At 52.1% G+C, this 21,739-nt stretch overlaps 2 protein-coding genes across 11 annotated transcripts; one reads left to right on the plus strand and one right to left on the minus strand.

Annotated features, from left to right (window-relative positions):
• The first annotated feature begins 485 nt into the window (after positions 1–485).
• Positions 486–7,314, plus strand: ATXN1L (ataxin 1 like). Its single transcript, XM_026797588.2, has 2 exons — positions 486–683; positions 928–7,314. The coding sequence occupies exon 2, from the start codon at positions 1,038–1,040 to the stop codon at positions 3,102–3,104; it is 2,067 nt and encodes a 688-aa protein (XP_026653389.2). The 5' UTR covers positions 486–683; positions 928–1,037; the 3' UTR covers positions 3,105–7,314.
• ZNF821 (zinc finger protein 821) lies at positions 3,999–21,706 on the minus strand. 10 transcript variants are annotated; one of them, XM_074550628.1, is made up of 10 exons: positions 21,540–21,705; positions 21,216–21,367; positions 20,058–20,149; positions 19,470–19,537; positions 17,811–18,299; positions 13,183–13,308; positions 12,605–12,747; positions 11,987–12,091; positions 10,947–11,113; positions 3,999–10,252 (listed from the first exon to the last, which is right to left on the minus strand). In XM_074550628.1, exons 5-10 carry the CDS (start codon positions 17,824–17,826, stop codon positions 9,598–9,600), a joined length of 1,212 nt encoding a protein of 403 aa, XP_074406729.1. In that variant the 5' UTR covers positions 17,827–18,299; positions 19,470–19,537; positions 20,058–20,149; positions 21,216–21,367; positions 21,540–21,705; the 3' UTR covers positions 3,999–9,597. The 10 variants fall into 10 exon arrangements, with proteins under 10 accessions (XP_074406729.1, XP_005494355.1, XP_074406731.1 ...); XM_005494298.4 differs by lacking the exons at positions 17,811–18,299; positions 19,470–19,537 and adding an exon at positions 13,405–13,515 and having other exon boundaries at positions 21,540–21,706; XM_074550630.1 differs by lacking the exon at positions 19,470–19,537 and having other exon boundaries at positions 17,811–18,001.
• Positions 21,707–21,739: the final 33 nt, after the last annotated feature.

A 21,739-nucleotide genomic window follows, 5' to 3' on the forward strand; every position in this document is an offset into this window, starting at 1 on the left:
CGTCGCCCGTGTCCGCGGTTCCGGGATCGAGGGGTTCTGAGGCCGGAGGGGCCAAGCCGCTCCGAGCCCGCCGAATCTCTCACGGTTTAAACGTCCACCGGCGGGAACGCAACGTGCCGCAGTAAACGAGGCGTCTCTGGAAGAGAGTACAGAGCCACCCCCGCCCCAGGCAGCTGTTCAGTTCCCGCTTCCAGAACCTTATGTCACATTAACGATCACTGAATGACGAGGAGCCCGGTCAGCAGCACGGGGCCGGCCGGACACTGCGAGAGTGCGAGACAGGCACGGGCACTTCAGATCGAAGGCTCCCGCAGAGCCGGGCCACTCTGCCGCTGTGCCCGCGCTGCCGGCCAACCGCCGACAGAGAGCCCGTCTGGGGCGCGGGACCAACAAAAGCCGCGCGGCGCTGCCGCCAGGTGACCCGCGCTGGTGGCGGGGCCCCGGGCCCGTCCCGCAGGCCGGGCCGCTCCGAGCCCCGCGCGGACGCAGCTGGTTGCCACGGCAACGGCGCTGCGGATGCCCCGTGACGCCATCCGGGTGCGGCGGAGTCACGACCCCTGAGCGGTTCCGGCGCTCGGCGCGCGCGTCATTGCCATGCGCCGCGTCATCGGCGTGCGCCGCGGGTGGGGAGGAGCCGGTCCGGGCGCCGGGCGGGCCCGCGGGGCCGGTCCGGGCCATGGCGGGTGAGCCGCGGGCACCGGGCGAGCACCGGGCGGGCCCGCGGGACGCGACGGGGCGGGGCGCGCGGCAGCGCGGCCGGGGCTTCGGGGCCGGGGTTGGGGGCGGCGACCAGGCTCGGGCGTCTTCCGTCCCCGCGTTCCGACCCTGGGCCAGGGGCCGTCGCCGTGCCCGTTCCCGGAGCCGGGGCTTGGGCCGCCCCCCCGTTCCCGAGGCGAGGACTCACGGCTCCCTCTGTTCCTGGCGCAGGTGAGGCGGCGGCCGGCGGCGCGGATCCAGGAGCCCGCGCGTGGCAGCCCCAGTGGGTGCCCCCATGAACGAGCGTCGCGGCCGGGGCTGCCGGGACACCGCGGGGCGCCATGAGAGCGGGCCACGAGCGGAGCCAGGAGTGTCTCCCGCCCAAGAAGCGGGAACTTGCCGCCGCCAACGCTGGCACCGAGGCGGGACGGGCCGGGGGAGCCCAGAGCTCGGGCGAGGGCCCCGAGTGGGCCCGCACGGCTCGGCCGGCTCCCGCCACGCCGCGCTACGGTCCTGGCGAGGCCCCCGAGGCGGCGGCGGGGCTGACGGTGGACCAGTACGGAATGCTCTACAAAGTGGCAGCACCGCCTGCCACCTTCTCTCCCACGGGCCTCCACCCTGTGGTGAACGTGAGCCCCCTGCCCCCCGCCTTCAACGTGACCTCGCCCATCATCCAGCACCCGGCGGTGCCCTTCCCCTCCATCCACTATGCACAGATCCCTTCGGCTTCCCTGCAGCTCATCGGTTCCCACTACACAGTGCCCTATGCCGTCCCTCCTGCCTTCATGCCTAGTCCTCTTCTGTCTCCTTCCACCAACCTCACTGCCCCCCATGTCCCCCACTTTGTGCCATATGCCTCCCTGTTCACGGAAGAAGCTGCTCCTTCCCCCCAGACTACCTCTCCCACCCACAGCTTCAACAAATCCGCCTCCGCAGCCTCTCCTGGGCAGATGCAGCACCACGCTGCACCCCAACCAGTGGACATGGCACCGGGGAGAATTCCTGTTTATTATCAGATGTCCCGCCTCCCAGCCGGCTATTCAGCCTATGAGGCACCTGTGGCAGGTGGGAACCCAGAGTCTCCTCAGCAAGACAGCCAGCTGAGCTCAGAGGGGGCTGCAACCAATGGTGGGCAGAGGCCCCTGGAGCAAAGTGTGGCCAGGAGGCCCAGCGAGGCTGTGGACTCTGCCAGCAGTGCAGCTGAGGACTGTCTGCCCCCAGCGGCTGCAGCAGCATGTATGGGTGATGGACAGTTCCTTCCAGGTTACCAGATGCTGGGAAGAGAGATCTCTGTGCCTACTCACAGGAGCACCCCAGACGCTGATCTGGAGGTTCAGAGCGTGGTGGGGGTGTTGGCATCTCAGGATTATCATGTTCTGGCAGCCCCGAGGAAAGACGACCCAAGCCCTTTGAACCTTTGCCATAATACCCCTGATGGGCAAGGAGACGTGCTGAGGAACGCCACGGACAGGGCTGCAGCTGGGAACAGCCAGTCCCGGAGCCCGTGTGGAATGTCCCCCGAAGAGACTGTTAGACAGAGACAGTTAGCCAAAGGAATGGTGGTAGCCAATGGCAAGCCAGTACTTGTTCCCATTGGATCTGAGCCCGTCAGGTCTTCCACGTCAGAAGCCCTGCTGAGGGAGAGCCCAGATGCCCAGGCTCGAGGAAATGTGCTTGAAAAGGAGCTGGCGCAGTGTCAGCCACCCAGCTCCTCGCAGCTGCCCTCTCACTTCATGAAGGGAGCCATCATCCAGCTGGCGACGGGCGAGCTGAAGCGGGTGGAGGAGCTGCAGACTCAAGACTTTGTTCGCAGTGCCGAGGTGAGCGGAGGCCTGAAGATCGACTCCAGCACTGTGGTGGATATTCAGGAAAGCCAGTGGCCTGGGCTCGTCACACTGCATTTTGTGGTTGGGGAGCAACAAAGTAAAGTGAGCATCGATGTGCCCCCGGAGCATCCCTTCTTTGTGTATGGCCAGGGCTGGTCCTCCTGCAGCCCCGCGAGGACTGCTCAGCTCTTTGCTTTGCCCTGTCACAGGCTGCAGGTGGGGGACGTCTGCATATCAATCAGTTTACAGAGCGTGAATGGCAACTCGGCTTCTCAGGCCAACTCTCCCCTCGGGGATCAGCTGGTATCTGCTAGGGAGAGATCGGAACGAACAGCTCAGGGGCCCCGAGAGCCATCTGACAGAGCTGCTGAAAGGAAGAGCCACACAGATAGAGCCAGCACGGCCCAGAGCTCCCGTGCAGAATCTTCTCAGCCCGAGGCTGGCAGTCTGTACAGTTTGGCCCCAGGCTTCCAAAGATACAGCGTGCAGGCAGAGGAGCCTCGGCCTCCTCTGCTCCGTCCCTCTTTCATTCCCCAGGAGGTCAAGCTGTCTATTGAAGGGCGTTCGAATGCAGGGAAATGATCCCTTAGAGGTGTGAGCTAAGGCAGCCGCAGCAGGTGACCCTCACCATCAGGTGGAGGAATTGCACAGACTCTGTCTAGGCTCACCAACAAAGGCTGCTCTCTGCCTTGCAGGAATGGCTCCGCTCCAGTTCCATGGCTGACCGGTTGTTCTGGGAGAGTCAGGAGGCCTCCAGTGCCTCAGGGAGCAGCGACAGGCTGGCTGGGGTGGGGAGCAGGGATGTGGTCATGAGTGTGTGATGAGAGCATTCCAGAGGCTGCTGGAGGCTGGGGCTTTCTGCCCCCTCCTGGGATAACTGACTCCCTGCGGGGCAGGGGATGAGCATTCGGGGCAGGGAGGGAGATGAGGAGGGGCAGACTTGGCTTAAGGTAGCAGATAAAATTGCTGAAGATTTTATTTCTCCTTTCTCATGATGGGGAGAGATGGGTCCCCACTGGAGTTTGGGGGCTCTACTCCCAGTATCCCCTTTCTTCACACATGCACTTTAAAAGGACCGTTCACCAATGGAGCTCTCAAGGGCAGGATGGAGGTGCTTCTCTGGTGGTTCTGATTAATGTCTCTTCCACTGAATCCAACTGCTCTTTCTTCTTGCAAAGAATGTACAGATTTGAATGAATCACAGAAATTCAAGAGGAAGGACCAAAAGGATGGGCTTGGGTGCAGGTGAATAGGGAACTTGAGCACTTGAGATGGGACACAAGTTGGGATGGGAGATGTTATTTCCTGCTATAAAGTCTACTTAGCTGTTTTGCCACTAAATCAAATCTTTCTTCCCATGTTAATAACTTTCAAAAAACCCTCCTGGGCTTATAGCTTTTGCAGAGGCTTAACCTGGGGATGAATGGGGTTGGATTTTTTTGTTTGGTTGAATTTTGGTTTTGGATATTTTATTGGGGTTTTTGTTTGGGTTTTTTTTTGTTTTTTTAATCTGGAGCAAAATACATTCAGCATTCTTCTTTGAGAAGACCAATACTATCTTGTAATTAAGTCAGAAAAATATTCCAGATGGCTAATTCTTCCCTGCAGGCAGTTTCCTGAATAAGCTCTAGACAAGACGTGCAGGCAAGGTACAAAGTTTGTGCTAAGTACAATTCCATGATTAATGCAGGGGCTCTAAAAGTACCATAGTGTCACAGGGCATTTTGGGGTCATTTTGTGTTAGTTTTTCTGATGCTTCATTTCAGAGTTCCTCTGTAGAACAATGTGGTCAAATCAAGAGTAGTCTTTTTCATGGTGAGATTTAATACAATTGTGTATGAGCAGCTGATTGTGGCGGTAACACTATTGAGTGAAGTCTCCTGTAGTTACACTAATCTGCTCTCTCTGATGGTGTGCTATGACACCATTGCTCAGCTAGGACAAAAAATACACATCACTGTTCATCACAGAACATCAGTGTTCTGGTGACAAAGCGGTTTTCACTGACTTAACCTGGATTGGGTATTCTTTGTGTTCAGGTGCCCATCTCTGTGCTAGGACCAGCCTTTGGAGGGGGCCTTTCTTAGTGTGCAGAGTCCTGATGTTCAGCATGCTGTTTCTGTCTCCCTGCTCTCATCTGCCTGAAATTTGTCAAGTGTGCCTGACTCTTGGGGTGCCACTCCTCTGTGTCACAGAATGGTGTGTGTCAGCGCCTCTCCTTGCAGTGGTGCTGTCTCAGGGCTGTTCTGCACTCCCCAGGAGTGTGTCCTGTAACTGGTTGGCTTCTGCTGACTGCAATGGATGCATGCTCTGCCTGTGTATTAGGCAAGTTAGTCTCTAGAATGTCCCTTCCATCCCGGCCTCAGTCCTGTTTTCCTAGCGCATTGCTGGCCATTTCTGTTGCCTTTAAAATGCCTGCACCAGGACAGGCCTTTGGTGAGATGTGTGCTAAACATGCCCTCAGTGTTTGTGCCTCACAGGGTTCTCAGAATGAGGATGCTGCCTGTACCACGTGTAGCTGCTCCCAAATGACACACTACTTCTGGTTTCATCAGCTGCATTTGGGATGTGTGAAGTGGCAGTGACACTGTTGTGTGAAGATTCTGCCTTCTCAGGTGCAGCAGCTGTGGGAACAGATGCTGTTTTCACAATCCCTTTGTCAGTGAAGTGTCCACCTGGGCCCCTCTGTCACCCGGGGGTGTCACAGCTCCTGCTGACTGGACTCTCCTACGTAAAACTCTCTATTAGTGTTGGTAATTAGTACTTAATGCTCAGGATATCTGAGGTGTCTGTGGCCAAAGGCAGGAGGCAGAGGATTCTCATGCCTGTTCTATGCACGGTGCATGCAGAGGAGTTCTGGGCTGCGACAGGCACTTGAGGAAGGGATCTCGTATGGCATGTGAATGTAGAAGGGCTGGTTACACCATAGGGGCAGTGTCTCAGCAACTGATGCTGCAGAGCCCCTTGAGTGCCTCTGAGCCCCAAAGTCTGTCTTAGAGTGAGGGTTTGGAGAGCTTGCCTTAACACCATGTGTGTTACTGTAACTCCTCGATCTCAGCCACACTGCAGTGGTCTGAATGGACAGCACTGACAAATGAGGCAAGATGCTGTGACTTAAATAGCTTTGTACTGTAGGCAGGTGAAGGGCTGTGAAGGTGCTTGCCCTGTTGTTTACCTGGCTGCTGACCTGACCTTTGGCTTGCTGCTCCTCTGTTGGGTGCGGTCCCAAGCTCTGTGGGACAGGCCGTGCCGAACTGGCCCTCGGTGCTGTTATCCAGACTCTGTCAGTCCCACTGCTGTGTGTTTCACCTGCCAGCTCTTCCCTGGAAGCAGTGGTTTGAGGCACAGCTCATGACGGGGGACTGAGATGAAGAATCCATGTATCTGGCTGTTTGCCCCAAAGGGTGGGCAGGAGGGGGCCACTGGCAACTCTTCAGCCCAGCTCAGCAGTACTGGTGTCACAGGAACGTGTCCTCACTGGACGGGGCTGTATGGCTCAGCACCATAGTGGGGTTGTGCTGAGCACTGAGGCTCTCCCGGGACAGGGAGCGTGTGAGACACGCTCTGCTGCAGTGAGAAAGGCTGTGAATGAGCCCATGGAGGAGGCTTTTATTTCTTGGGTTTACAGGGAAAGAAGGAGATAAAGCCAGGAAGACATTGCAGAGTGGGCTGGTTACCTGGGCTTTTCTGCTGGCAGAGATGTGACAGACTTCTCAGAGAAATATACCATGTTCCTGCTGCTATTGTCTAGGGTAGGAGAGCCGCGGTCTGTCCTGCCTGGAGGAGGCCCTGATCTTATCCAGCTCACACTGTGGAGCAGGAGTCCGTGGGATGCAATAATGGGTGTCTGTAGCCATCTGTCCCATCCCATGGAACATGCCTTGGGTTAGCTGCACACAGAGCCAAGCCTATCTCTGGGCTGTGCATTCACAGCAATGAGAGCTCATCACTCCCAGACTATGCAGAGGAAGCTCTGTCTGGAAGAGATGGAAGCTGCAGAGGGCCCTCTGCCTTCCCCTTCCAGCTGCTGAGCAGCTTTTATATTGCACTTTTCACATTGTGTCCCTGTCCCCACCCCACACTTCAAGTCACTTTGTCCCATAGAGAACTAACAATCCTTGTTACTCAGAAAATATTGTAAAAGAAACTACAGCAGCTGGAGTAGCCCAAATGCTAGTTCCTGTCCGCAGCAGCACGCGTGCCTTCCCCAGCGTCACTCACAACTGCTCCCTGTCTTTGGAGCCATGCTAGAGCCTGACACTTGTCAGCAGCTGCTAAGATGGCTACAAATACTCATTCTGTACAGTTTGGCCCAGGGTGTTCCACATACAGTTTAAATGCTGATGGTCCAGGCCCTTCCACGGCCTTCACGCTGTCTGTCAAGGACAGAATTGCCCCGTCGGTCTGGGCTGCTGCCGCCCACCCTGCCAACACGCCCCTGGCACACTCGAGTTGTTTTCGGCTTTCATGGCACCTTAGCGCCCGGGAGGGTGTGCTCAGAGCGAGAGAGGGACATGGGGGAGCTGGCTGGGCTGCCCTGAGGCAGAGAGATGTTTGTAGATAAGTGCTGACCCCTCACTATAACCCCCAGTATATGGCTGTATTAACATGTAACCGATGCAGTGTATCTAAAGCCTTAGAACTAGTCAGGTGCTCCCCTCCAACTTTGTCCCTGCCCCTTTCCTCCTACCTGATCTTTAACAAAGCATTAATAATTCTAAGGATAATCTCTATTTTGTTGTGCTTTTTTTGTAACTGTTTTAAATAAATCAATTTGTACTGTATATTTGTACTTTGGTGAGATCCTTTTTCCTGTTTTACCATTTTAAGTCTGTACTTGCCTACAAACAGATTGTATTTTTATTGTTAATGCTTTTATGAATATTGCATTTAACTTGTTGACTCTGTAAACACAGTATATATCTATATACATATATATATATATCTATATATAAACCAATAGCTTTTCCTTTGGTGTTTGAGACTTTTTGCTTGTCTACAGTATCAGTGGTCATTAGCCAGTGTGGCTTCTCTGGATTTACACAGTGATCTGGAGAGTCATGTCAAGGGCAAGATACAGAGTGACACATGGATTACAAGTCATAATTCCGGGTCTTCAGATACTTCTGTGTTCTGTGGTCTCTCCTGAACCCCCTGGAATAAAGATAAGGTGTCAGTGACGCTGCAGGGAAGGTTCCAACTGCAGGTTCATCTCTGCTGGGCACGTAAAACATGAGGCAGAGCAAAAGCAGATACTGCCAGAAGCAAACTCGGGGTTTGAGTATTGAAACGAACACAAGTAAGGATAAAAGTGAGAGATCAGAGAACAAAGGAGGATATGAACAAAGGAACATGGAACTCAACAGCTCCTTTACAGTGCCTTTTCCCAAAGAGAGAGAAGCAGGGATGGCTCCTGGGTGTCAGTTCTACATGATGAATGAACATCATGTTAAAACAGCTTCTGTACAGGGAGGAAACTAGATGTTGCAGTGGCAGGAGGAGAAAACTTGCACTGAAAAGGTTCAATGCTGTTTCCTAGCAGCATCCCCAGGGCTGACTGTGAGAGTGGTTCATTATTGCCAGAAAAATGCAACATTATGCATTTTGAAGGTAACTATTTTAACTAGGGCTTTAAGGGACTGCAATCAAATGTTTTTCAAACTGAAAAATGATGAGGAAATGAGGGTTTTAAGCAGTCTGATAAAAAGATTTTGCTTCTTGTTTTAACTTTACTCTTCTGATCTCAAGTAGCAGTCTTGCAGTCACCATTTCTGACTTAAAGAGAAACAGCCATCAGTGAGAAGACAGTACTTCCCAAGGTGTTTGATCCACTGTATGACTCTAGACCCTAACTGCAAATGCTGTGGAGGTAATAGGGGTTTTCAGGCTACAAACACAGAAATGTGGCACACTGGCTTTTGGTGGGCTGGCGTCTCAAAACCACAAAGCTAACACCATGGACTTTCAGGTGCTCATTCTTAAAGAAGCCAAATAATGGAGAGCGTACCAGTTCTTTGCTCTGCCGTGAGTCGTGTGCCACTGCTTTGCCTTTTGCAATTTAAAGATGCCTAGATACCATTTCCATAGTTGCACAGTTTTATAGTGGTTTCTGTTAGTAACAGGAACCTTTTCCTGTAGGCACAGGCTACAATGACATTTTGCCTCCAGTATGTTTGTGTTGCTCTTGCACTGGGGACTCCAGCACTGGACACAGGTCTCCAGATGTGGCCTGACCAGTGCTGAATAAAGGGAAAAGCAGCACACCCATACAGCCCTAGAAACTGACCTGCGCTATTATTTACCATTCAATCAACTCTTTCACTTGCAAGCCTGAAATGCTGTTTAAGTGAAAATAACTTGTGAGTAAAGCAGCAAACTTGTTTGCTATTTGTTTACCTTGGCCAGCCTTTCTTTCACTGTTTTTACGAGTGAAAACTTTATTTCACTGTTTTTGTCTTAAAACAGGACCTCAGGTTCCTTAGTTTTTCCATGGATAACACTGCAAAATATGTAAATATGTCATAACGATATTTTAAAAAGGGTGTCACAGGCATTTCCAGAAGGACATCCTTCTTTCTTTCCTTCTTACAGGCACAAATTGCAAAGGATTTAGTCCTGGAAGAGTTTGTGGATTATCTGTCTTCAGCTCCGTAATTCATGCTGCAGTAAACAAGACCCTTTTTTATTGAGGGGGAATACTGCAGAATTGCAGTAGCCCAGACCCATTTATGGGGCAAGGGCCCAAAACCATGACAAAGCACAAAGGGTAAAGAAGGGGACTAATACATGTGAACATTAATTAATGTTAATTAATACATTAATTTATTTTCATTCTGTCACAGGCTGTGACTTGGCCCCCAGAGCAGACTGTATCCTCAGAATCTGCTCCCACCAGAGCTGCTTTGGCAGGCATCTCTCAGCTCTGTTCTCCTCCTGGGTTCAGAGGAAAACCGGAACCACCTGTCAGGGAGGGTCAGGCAGGGACCCACAGCAGCCTCCTGGGCGCAGACGTTGCTGCTGTTGCTGCTGCACACGTGGCAGCTGCAGCAAAGGCAGTGCAGTTCTTGGCTGTGCTTTAGTGCAACGCACTGTTGCTCTGCTCCTCAAAGGTCACTTTGCCCAGCAGCTGGCTCTCCAGCTCCACATTGCTCACTGGCAGCTGAAAGAAGTTCATCTCAGCTGCCAGAGCGGCCATGGCAGAGGGGTCCTGGCCGAACTGTGCCCGGAGCATCATATCCATTTTCTCCAGGCGCCGCTTGAGCCTCTTGGCCTCGCGCTCGCGGATGAGCCGGGCCTGTCGCTTCTCGGGGGTCTCGTTGGCGCGTTTCAGCCGCATGGCCTCCCGGTCCCTCTGCAGCCGCCGCGCCCGCTGCTCGTCCGTCTCCTGCATGCGCTGCAGCCGCTTGGCCTCCCGGTCCCGCATGCGCCTCACCTCGCGCTCCTCGGGCGTCTCATTGTCCCGCCGGCTCTTCTTGGCCGTGCGCTCCCGCTCCAGGCGCTGCAGCCGCACCTCCAGGGGCTCGTTCTGGCGCCGCAGGGCCCACTTGCGCATGCCGGGGCTCTGTGCCTCGAGCAGCTTGCGGTACGCGGCGCAGTTGTTGCACACCAGCAGGATGCCCGCGGGATACACGGGGGTGCAGAAGGCGACATCCTTCCCCTGAGCGCTGGAGGGGCCCTGGCTCTGCGGTGCCGGCAGCCGATTCGCACTGAGCACCTCTGGCAGCTTCTCACTGCAAAGCGGGAGGAACGGAGTCAGAGGCTTGGTGCTGTGGGCAGAGTCCCCGCGGGCTGCCATGAACGCTGCTCCCGCTACAGCCCATGGCAGAGCCCTCTGCTCAATCACTGGCCCACAGATATGTCTGAGTATCTAAAATAAAGCATGGTCCTGCCCAGGGCAAGGAACTGGATTAGCCCAGAGCAGTATCTGGTATGGAAGAGTGCAAGAGTGGGAATAAACCAGCAAGCTTCTCCTCCCCATCATCTCTGAATTTCTTTCTAGCCCCACTCCACTGGTCAGTGGATAATCTCCCACTAGGCCGGACACAAAGAAAGAACATTTTGGTCTCTGCCCGTAGTCCTGCTCTGGAAATGATGAACCCATCTGGATAGTGCAGCCTTGCTCCAATGGATTGCTGGGCAAGGGAAGGGGTGGATTGTTCTCCAGTGACTGGAGCCCACAGCGCTTTCTCTAGCTCTGCACAGCACTAAGAAAGACCCTTTTACCCACACAGCCTGCAGACCTCTTGGCAGGGGATGCAGAGCTGCAGACAGGAAGGGATCAAGAGAATCTCACTCACTGGGGGTGTTTAGCACTGTCCTACAGGCCTCAGTGGGTCCAGAGCCACAACTTCTGAGTCGTTCAAGGCAACCCACCTAATCTTTAATGTGCTACCTAGCCCACTCATTGGCCAGGGTGACCCTGACCTGTTGAAGGTGGCGTGGCTGGTGAAGCGTGCTCCACAAACTGCACAGTTGGACAGCTGGTCCTCTGAGTGGATCAGGAGATGTCTCCCAAGGGATCCTGGGGAGCTGAGGGCTCTGCCACACACAGGACACAGGTAGCTCTTGGCACTCACCACCGCTCCAGTGTGCTGCAAAACAACCACTCAGGTGCTAGTTACACATTTCCCAGCTCCCTGCCCAGTCCAAGGCATGCTCAAACCATTCTGTTCAGCCTCTTGGAATGGGAACCCTTTACCACTAAACCTCTGTCTGCCAGCTTTTAGACGAAGCTCAAGACAAGTAATTCATTGTGTCACAGGTAAAACAAGGAGAAAAGCCCTTTATAGCTCAACTCCAGTGCAGGAGAAAAAATTAAGACCAAACTACTTGGACTGTAAGACCTGACCCTTGTTTTCAGGAATGCATTTGAGGGACTGCTGGTGCAGGACAAAGCACGACTCAATAAAAGCAAGGCTGGATGCTGGTAAAGAAGCACTTACAGGGAGACAAATGGTACAAGTAAGTTCTGTTTCATTCCTTCTGCTACAGACTTTGATGTGCTATGAAGAAAGCACTGACAACAAAACCTAAGATTTCACCACAGATTTCTTGCAAAACTGGAATAATTTTGAGGAAGTACAGCTACTGTCATGGATAATTACAGGAACTGTAATGAAGTACAACATAAATGATCAGGAGGAAGGTTTTTTTATCTCACTGAATAATATAAAAATTGCTTCCATGTTTAGTTTGAAGGAACTGCCTGGTTTTAGCCTGAAATACTTGCAGAGACTGCCTTGGCATAGAGTTATGTTTTCCAGATCTGTAGACCAGGGCCTTGCTAATTCTTTCCCCAAGACACCCTCTGGACACAGTTTACAGCTGTAAACTTCAGTCACATCCTAGCTAGAAACTCAGTTCTGTGGTTGCAAAGACCAGAACAAAGTTACCCTGTGCTTTGAGTTGTTTCTGGATTTTGAGGCTTCAGGCCAGAGACACTCCACAGCTGGAACCATCCCTACCTGGTAGACGTGTGCAATGAGTTGATCTCTGCTTCCACACTCGAGCTGGCAGAGGGGGCACTGTGACAGTCCCAGCATGGGCTCAGCGTTCACACTCTCAGGCACCTACGGGCAGGAAGAGCCGTTGGCTGAAAGGCACACCGACCCCGCAGGCACCCCGCCCTTCCTCGGCTCCTCCCAGGCCCGCCAGGCTGCCGCGGGCGCTAGGCATCTCAAAGCAGAGTCCTTCATGTAGCCTCTGAGCAAAACCCGTGCAGCTCACAGAGAGGGGGCAGAGGCCTCACAGCCTCACTTGCACCCAGGTTCTTGCTAGCGCAGTGATTCTAAAAGGCAGGGCCTTTTCTGTGGCAAGGGGAAGCCAATCAGAAAATGGTACCGGAACCAAGGGAAGGGTTTGCACTCTGCGAACATCTGACCAGTTTGTGCCTGCTGTCTCCTGTTCCAGGCAGCCACAAGGCTCTCCATACCCCTTCCTCCTGCCAGGAGACATTGTTTGGAGGAGGTGGGAGGGAGAGAAACATAAAGAAACATGATGGGGAGAGGAAGTGTTCAGACAGTACCCAGTACCCTTCTCTCTCCCTGGAGGCTATAGTGAGTGCAGAGCCAGTACACACTTGCCTCATTTTCTCTTATCAATGGGGTTCCAGCCACAGGTCGTTCTGCGTTTTCTAATTCCTTCTTCACTTTCACCATTGAGCCATCTTCCTCTGACGTATGGGAAGAAACTTCATCCTGAGTGGTTTCCTCATCATCGCTGCCACCTGAAACGTGCAGAACAGTTTTACCACGTGTCAGGACACTGATGGCACTCATAGGCTTTAACTGTCCTGACAAGCATTACAAGGGGCCTCTGCCCACTCCCTCCAACTACAGCTTCCATTTAAACTCAGTCTAGGGCACTTGAGTCCTGGGCATGGCATTTTACACTGCCTTGCTCAACGACTGCCAGATCTTCAGGCAGAGCTGCTGCTGTGCCCACCCTGCTCTGGTGAAATGGCACTGGGTCCCATGGCATTGCCCGGGCTGTGCTGTGCTGGTCTGGTCCTTAGGACAAAGTGCTGCACTGGAGCAAAGCGCTAACCCAGCGGAGGAGCTGGGTAAGATGGGCCTCAGAGGACTCGGACACACCGTGCAGCCCTCAGCCTCACCCCTTTCCAGTCTCCCACCTCAGTGTTACTGGAAGGGGAAGAACTCACTGCTGCTGGAGTCAGGGTCTTGGAGTGGACGAATTGTTGGCCTCTGGTCCCCAAGAGTTCCACGAAAGTTATTTTTCATCATGGCTTGGCGGGCTTGCTCCTCCAGCCCTGCAAAGACTTGCTCCCCTAGCAGCCACAAAGACAAAGAGTCAGACTGGTGCTGTTCCACTGCTTCCCACCACCAAGGCTTGCCAAAAATACAACAGGCATGGGGTTGCTCACCTGCACCGTGCAGAACCTCTGGAGTCACCTCTTGGAAAGCACTTAGGTCACTTCTCTGCTTGCCTACCCTGCCACACCAGCCTCTGGCACCTGCTGATGTGAGTCCAGTGCCTGGATGTAGAAGAGTCTCACTAGTGGCAATGTGTGAGCTGCCCTCCGCATACTATGTGTATGCCACTCCAGCCACAAAATGCCTCTGACCCCATCTATCTGCCATAAATAGCCAGGTGGCTCTTGCTGCTGCCAAGCTATCCACCAATATCCTAGAGCACAGCTCAGGATGGGGGGCAGCCCCTGGGGACTGGGACAGTATCCCAGATCAGGGATAATACTGTACAGCTCTTATAAATTATTAACTCTTATTCCTAGCTATAGCAGGCATTTTGCACAAAAACAGCACCTCCCTAAGTGCTGGTACCTCACCTGCCCTTCACAGTGTCACTTTCTTCTGTCTCAGGAGGGATGAGGACAAGTTGCCCTTACAGAAGGTGTCTATGCTTGAAACTGGTGTTCTCCTGTGTATATGATGAATAGAAAGCTACCCTGCCTTGCCCAGGAATGGCTCTCACTAAAATAAATCTCATTGGTTCTTCATGTGCTCAAGGGAATGACCCCAGAGGGCTGAGATGCATGCTTAGGACAAAACAATTTGTTTAGTTGAAAACAGTGACCACTAGTACCTCAGCTCAATAGGACGTGGCAAATACCTTGAAATAAAGTATTTATTTGTACTCTGAATGAAAAGTTCTTACAGCAATCCCTGCTCAAAGAAGTTTTGGTTCCAGAGAATAATAGTAAAAGGCAACCGTTAATTTTCATATTAAAGCAAACAAATTACATTGTTCCAGGTGTAGTCGTGATTTACCTTTTCCAGTGGATGAGCTGGGAGGCTTGGGAAAGGTGCTGAAGTTCCCAGCAGGCTGGCTTTTGGGTTGCATTTATCAACTGATTTGAAAGTGCTCAAGAACCATTCAAAGCACAAATGTGAAAATGCCAAGGAAAACGCAGTGCATTTTTCACATAAAATCAAAACATAGCTTTCAGAAGACAAAGTTACCTTTTAGTACAGGGCCACAGCTGGCACCACTATAACCAGGAAACTGAACTCCCGAGAAAGAGCAGCAGTCCTGTTACAAGGACAGGTACATTCCCACGTGCTGAACTGTTCCAGCCAGTGCTGCTCCATGTTCCCACTCACACTGCCTTCCTTGGGGCTCACCTTGCAATTTTGGCAGGGCTTTAAAAAGCTGTGATTTATGGAAGATTTCAAAGACCTTCAGAAGTTTCACTGAGACCGTGGGAGAAGAATTTTAGTTCCCCATGTCCCCATGTAGGTTTCCGAAATAATTTGAAGGCTTTTATCATTCTCTTTCAGAAATGTGAGAAAGAGTGCTGTAGAGATTTGAGAGCACAATCCATGTGCCTGAGGAGAGGTGCTGAGGAGGGCCAAGTCTATTTGTCACTGAAAGCAGCAGGGACCATCATGACTGCTGTGATAGCCCTTCAGAAGCCATTCCAGCACTGAATGGTTTTCATGACCTGGAGTGCTGTTTCTATATCGGGACCATAGCCCCACACTGATGGGACTGAGATACAGACTGTACAAGCAGCAGACACCACAGAAACCCCGTGCCTCTCCAAGAAGCAGAAACCCACAAACCACCAGGATAAAAGTCCATAGACCAAAAAAGCATTGCAAGAGAAAGAGAAAGCATGATGAAATGAGGAAACCTGCAGAACACAGAACAGATATAAAACCACAATGGGAGATGTGCTGCTGCCTTTGACAGAGTTCCAAAACAGAATTCCCAAATGCCACAGGCTGCTCATGGAAGCAATTACTTGTTTGTTTTCTTCCCCCTATTCCCTTTCAGACAGATTACACTCCCACTGAGCAGCAGCCTGGAGTCCTAAGGCAGGGCAGGCTCCTGCTCAGCTATACAAACCACGCAGACAGTCTGCAGGATTTAAGAGCTGGGATCTTTATCTGAGGTGACAGAAGAAGGAACTCCTCACATAAGGAACACTGGTATCGGTCAGTTACTGAGCAACTGTGTGTGCCTCCAGCCTCTGTGCAACACCCCCCGAGCCCAGTGAGTATTGACTCGGCACAGTGCAGACAACAACCAGCTTACAGCCAGCAATGCAAGCTGTTAACCAAACCCGTGCTGTTAGCAGGCCACGTCCTGTGTGCATCCTCCCCAGCCTCTATCTAAAAACATCATGGGACTGGGAAAGGCAAACATGGAAAAATACTGTCTTCCCCTTGTACAAAATTTCTTATGTATTATAGTAATAGCGTACAAAAGAACTTAGGAAAGAGTATCCTGTTCATCTACTGACAGACTAAGTCCTCCTTTGATTAAACTTTACAACTTTAATGTTGGAGAGGTCCAGGGTTAAACTTCTGATGTTTCTGCACACACATGCTCATAAACAGACACACGCCCACCTCCACCCCACTTTGGATACGCTTCCATTCACTTGGAAGAGGAGTTGGACAGGCAACAGCTTTAGGATCACTGCCATAAGTAAAGGATGTTATGCTCAACAGTGAATTCACAGACTCTTCTCCATAAGTTTCTTTATTAAATACAAACAGGGCTGCAGACTGACCACAACACCAAAACAAGTCACTGTAGTTGTTTACAAACAGCTAGAGATGTAAGACAAGAGAGATGACACAAATGCCTCTGCTTTGTATTCCATTCTCCTCTCCATACTGCTGGGAATGAGAGGGATGCCAAGTCAGCAGTGGTGGAAATAGGGGACAGCCCTGTGGTACTGTGTAACATGGGCAGGCATCACTGCTAGGGTACCAGCCCTGAGCCCTTCCCTTCTTGAACTGTATAAATGCAGGATAACTCTCAGGTGTTCTGGAAAATAAACACATAAACAAACAACTCCCACCCCAAAATCCACAAAACAAAATGCAAAGGGACTACATCATTCTCCTGCCTTCCTTCCTAAACAGAACGGTCTCTCACAGATGAGTCAGTTTATTCCCTCCTTGTACATAAATTTAAAGTCCCTGTTCATGTAGGTCTTCTCTGTGTTCCTGGACCTGAAATTTGCAAGTCTTTCCACCACTGTGGATCTATTCCACCTGCCCCATGGCTATTCTGGGTTGTCCACACTGCTGTAGTGGTTACTGAAATGAAAAACAACACAATTGAAACAGTTAACAATGGCAGTCCACGGAGCCCTTCAGAACCAAGGGATTTGATGCACGCAACATTTCTGCTCAGTTGTGAATACTGGGTTCTATTTCTTGCAAGGTACTTTCCCTTCAAAATGGGACTATTATAGACAGGAGAATCCAAGGAACACCAAAGAGCACAGAACATGTGTGTGTTAGAGAGAGAGGGAAGGAAATAGAGGATTAATGGGATATTGGAGCCATGATAAATAGAGCTCAGAAGCAGGAATTAATCTGACTAACAAAAGCTCTTATCCAGAGTTCTAAAATCATCTAAGCATCAGGTGCAGAGGACACAGGCAATAGAAAGCAAAGCAGCTTGTGGACAGCAGGGAGAGAGAAGTGCATGCTAATACCTGCAACAAATTTTGGCAAGCACGAAGACGGCAAGTAGTCCATGACTGGTGGGGTGACAGCACAGTAACAGATGAATGCAAGAACAGATGAATTGCTTAGAGTTTTTATACTTTTATACTGCATACTCTGGGAGAAAATAAAAGACCAAATTGAAACAAATGACCAAATTAAGGTATCTCCCCACAAGCAATCTAACCGCATTTTATTTTTCAACAAGCATATTCCACTATTACTGCTCAGTTTGTTAGCACTTTGTAAGGTATGTTTTTCATGCACCACATGGCAAAATAAAATTATATTCTTAAGAGCCATTTATGTGCTGCAGGGGCAATGACTAAATTAAAATTGTGGGACTGGCCATCATGCACAGAAAGACTTTTGTGATAAATTTTACCATAATTTTTATCATTGTTTCAGTATTATTTTGACTTTTCTTACATATCAACTTCTATTTAAAACTGTTTTGATTTGTAACCATACAATCTCCTAGCTGGTTTGCTCTGCTTGCCAAGCAAAGTGATTCTGTCCTAAGTGAGGACAGAAAACCCATAGTGTTGTGAGAGCAAGGTGAAATGAGGGCCATGCCAAGCCTGCAAAGTAATCCTGGAAAGAGGAGACACCAAGCAAGCCAACGAGAGGAAATCAGCGGCTGTCACTCGCCCTAATCAGTCCAAGAAGGAAGAGAAGATGGAGTGGCCATGCAAGGAAGAAGTAGGCACCATCCTCCCATCAAATTTGTCCAGTCATATATGCACAGTCGTATTTATGCAAATCCAAAAGGCAGTCCCCCAGCCCCGTAGCCTGCCAAATCAGACCCCAGCTGCAGGCAACTGCGTAAAAAGCTGCATACCTGCTGTCCCTTTCATTCCTCTCCTCCCAACCACTGCAGGCCCTGTGAAGAAGTCCCAGTAACGTGTCTGCTATGTCTCAGCCTGACTCCTCATTCTGCTGGCTCACCCCGTTCTTGGAGCCGGTGTTTTCTCCGATTATCCTCTTCAGGGCACTGCACGGCATTTCTGGGCCCTCCAGACACACAGCAGGCTAGGTAGACAGAGAAGTCCCAACGATTTCGTGGTGTTCATCATAAGATAGATAAGATTTTCCATCCCAAGGTGAAGACATCACCATTGACAAGTTTCTGGTATCTCTTGGTCCCCTTATTTTCTTGTGGTCCTACTTGCTGCTCTCGATGGCTCCTGATGAACAGTTGCTCTGTAGCAACGTACTGCATGTAAAGGAGATGAACAGGTCCCAGAACTCCACTCCGTGGCATACCTGATGCTATAACCTCCTGCCCCCTGGCAGCGTGTTTGTCAGACAGCCTCCTCCAAAACCAGGACTGGAGATACAATCATTTGTATTGCAGATAAAAAAAGCAATATTCACTGTGAAAACAGTGCACCACTGAATTTTGTGATACGTAGGGTTTGGTATATGATAGTACAAGCTTCTGAAGAACACAGCCCTTATGCAGTGAAGTGCAGAAAAGTACCCAGCTAAAGACCATGGAAACTCTATCTGCACAATTAGAGCTGTTGTAGTGCTTGGTTTCCATACTCAAGAAATCCCAACTCTGGACCAAGGAAGATAGCTTAATTGCATACATGACATAAACCTGAGCTCAATAACAGCAGTAATACCTGGGCACTCTAAGAAGCAGAAGTGTGTGGACACAAGGCATGTTACTGGCATCACAGGATAAAATACCAGACATATCAAATTTCTCTAAGAACAACTCCAAAGTCATTAATGTGCTATCAGACAAATTAAATCTATACTCTGCCCACAGTGGAACCCAACAACCAGAAGCAGGAATCAGAGAGCACAAGGCAATGCAGGTGCCACAAGCCCCACTCCTTGAGAACCTCACTCTGGCCAGCAAGGACAGCTTGGCTGGCTCTGCCAAGCTGCCCAGCCAGTGGGGCTGCGAGTCCCAGGCAGAGACAGCTCTTCCCAGTGCACTCACCGAGTGTGCAAGGTGTCAGCTCCAGCCCAGTTTCCCCTTGCACTGAGAGCAGCATGCACAGATGCCTGTTGCGTACCTGTGCACAGAGGCAGCACACATACACACAGACATGCAAGCCAGCAGCACCAGCAATGAGGCAGTGTTAGGGCTGCAGCACTCAGCTCTGTCTTGCACTCCTGACAGCTACTGCAGCCAAAAACACACAGGGCCCTCTCAGCAGCCTTGCTCTCACAGATCTACAGAAATCGAAACTTGTTTTCCTAATTCCAGCCCAAATTCCAAGCATGTTTCCAGCCACAAACCTGAGTATGAACAAGGGCATAACTTCAGGCCCCTCAAATTCCCTCTGCTGCCAAACAAAAGCTGTACATGTGCAGTTTCCCCTCTGCAGCCAAACCCCCACCTCTGCCGCCCAGCTCCACTGGTGCCTGGCTGTAGGCTGCCCATGAGAAGTGCTGATGCACAGCATCTTCAACCCTTTCACTGTCAAACAAATGCTTAGGCCTTGGCAATGATGGAGAAACAGAGATCCATCTTACCCACCTCAGCTCAAGAATGATCTGGCAGACAGCAGTTATTTGTCCTGTAATTTACTTGGCCACCACCCATTCCTTGACAGGAAAGAGCAAATGTCTTTATTTCATCATCTGGTAGAAACTGAGGTACAGTGAGCTTAAGTAACATGCCCAAGGCCAGCCAGTTGAGTCTGTGGTAGGATGAAGATCAAAACCCAGGACTTGCTGGCTTTTAGCCAGCATGCTCCAACCACCTTGCCTAGAACTTCCTTTGCTAGCAAGAGGCCAGAGCCTCAAGCCACATTTTCTAGTGTTCTAACTTGTACTTTTGACAGTGTGAATGCAAAGGCCAGCTACAGGCCCTGCATATACAAACCTACACTCACAGCATTAGCTGTTCAAGCCTACCCCTGTCCTACTATGCCAGGACACAGCCAGCTTCCCTGATGCACAGAGCTCAGTTTCTCTTCTTTTATACCCTAAGATAAAAGATGAGTAACCACCATTCCCCACAAGCTGTCTCTTCCCATCACTCCAGTCATTCCACTCCTCCCCACCTCACTCCAGAACCCAGCCAGAGCAAGGGTCCCACAATGCTGCATAATATCATACTCACAGTGAACTTTGTTAGGAGTGGTCTGTTTCCGACGGGACATGTTTCCCTGACCTGGGGGCAGAGAGTGTTCCTCCCCTCTGCAGAGGGCTCATCTGAGAAGAGAAGAGTCTGTCACACACTTCACTGAAACCCTCCAAGTCCCTGGTCAAGCTCTGCTGGCTGTCCCAGGGTCATTCCCCACCCTTCTGCCTATGCGGCTCATTCTGCATCACCACAGCTGGATTCCAGGCCAGCATCCAACACAATCCACAAGCATGTCACAAAGCATTCTACATGGGCAGTCCTACCCAGTTCTCAGGTAAACATTTAAACAATCCTGACCCCCTCAAAAAATGAGTGTCCCGTTCAAAAATTGCTGCAACCTCAGTCCAAACACCTTCTCTCTCCTGCCTATTCCTGCAGTCTAGTATTCATCCTTGTCGTTGAACTGACAGAGGAAGGGGGCATTTCCAACAGACCTCTCAGACAGACAGACAAAAGGAGGAGCTGAACCCATTTCCCACAAGACACATGGACACAGAGATCCCGTCAGCCTCCTCAGAGGGACAAACACACGAATTTCATCAGCCTCTTGCTGACAGAGAAACATGGACACAAGGCAGACGGACAAAAGGATCCTGTCAGCTTCGCACTGCCAGACAGACACAGGGATCGCATCAGCCTTCTCAGACAGACGGACACGAAGATCTCGGACACCTCCCCATACAGGGGAATCCATCCGGCAGTCCCAGCGCACGGGAGACGGCAGGAAGGACCAGGCCCGCAAGCGGCCAGACATACAGACAAAGGGATGCGGCTCCTCTAGCATCAGAACGGACGCGGGAACCCTGCCCAGGCCCCCGACGTCCCGACCGGGCAGCCCTGACAAACCGAACGGCACTGGCAGCGGAAGTCCCGCCGCGGGGCCCGTTTCACTCCTCGCGGGCGGCAACCCCAGCCCGGCCCGGCTTACCCGGTCCCGCCGCAGGCGCCGGGAGCCGCAGACAGACAAAGGGCAGCGGACAGACAGACGGGCAAGATGGCGGAGGGCAACGCTGGGCTGCGCGAGCGCGGGCACGGGGGCCACGGCAGGCACCGGGAGGGCACGGCAGGCACCGGGAGGGCACGGCTCGCCCGCAGAGCTCAGGGGCCGGCTTTTCGTTACCTGAAGCGTCTCACCTGTTCGCCATGGATCCAGCCCAGCGCGTGACTCCCGACCTCCCGAGGGAGCTCATCCGTGCCTGCGACAGGGCTCGCTTGCCCCGGCCGTCTCCGCCGGCAGCTTAACGGGAGCCCTCGTGCCACCCCGGCTCGCCAGAATCTCGCGTACCCTGCAAGGCCAAAACGCAGGGTGTAGTACTATCTCGGACCCACCGCGCACGTTACGAGCTCGCGCACCTGCCGAAGAGAACCGCCCCGCCCCGGGGGCTGGGGGCCGCCTCCCCTCACGGGCCACTGAGCGCCGCCGCGGGAACAGCGGGCCCGCTCGGAACGGCCGCTTACCAGGGAGCTGCGGCTCCGGTCCCAGGCCCAGCCTGGACTTCGGTCCGACTCTCCTCCGCTGTGGCGCCAGCGCCGTGCGACCCTCAGAGAGCCGAGGACCCCGCGGCCAGGTCACAGCAGCCGGCGGAACGCCGCGTTGCCGGAACCGCCGCGCCGGGGGCGGGCACCGGCGGGCGCCTATCAGGCGTGGCACCGGTTGG

The sequence above is a fragment of the Zonotrichia albicollis genome, chromosome 13, assembly GCF_047830755.1.
Source record: "Zonotrichia albicollis isolate bZonAlb1 chromosome 13, bZonAlb1.hap1, whole genome shotgun sequence".
Classification (NCBI taxonomy): domain Eukaryota; kingdom Metazoa; phylum Chordata; class Aves; order Passeriformes; family Passerellidae; genus Zonotrichia; species Zonotrichia albicollis.

Excerpts from the sequence above, each read along its gene's own strand:
- ATXN1L (XM_026797588.2), top strand. The coding sequence starts at position 1,038 with ATGAGAGCGGGCCACGAGCGGAGCCAGGAGTGTCTCCCGCCCAAGAAG.
- ZNF821 (XM_005494298.4), bottom strand. The coding sequence starts at position 20,097 with ATGTCCCGTCGGAAACAGACCACTCCTAACAAAGTTCACT. Across the intron at positions 13,516-20,057 it reads CACTCCTAACAAAGTTCACT|GCACTGGACTCACATCAGCA; the intron begins GTGAGTATGATA and ends TTCTACATCCAG. Across the intron at positions 11,114-11,986 it reads TCATTGCACACGTCTACCAG|CACACTGGAGCGGTGGTGAG; the intron begins GTAGGGATGGTT and ends GTTGTTTTGCAG.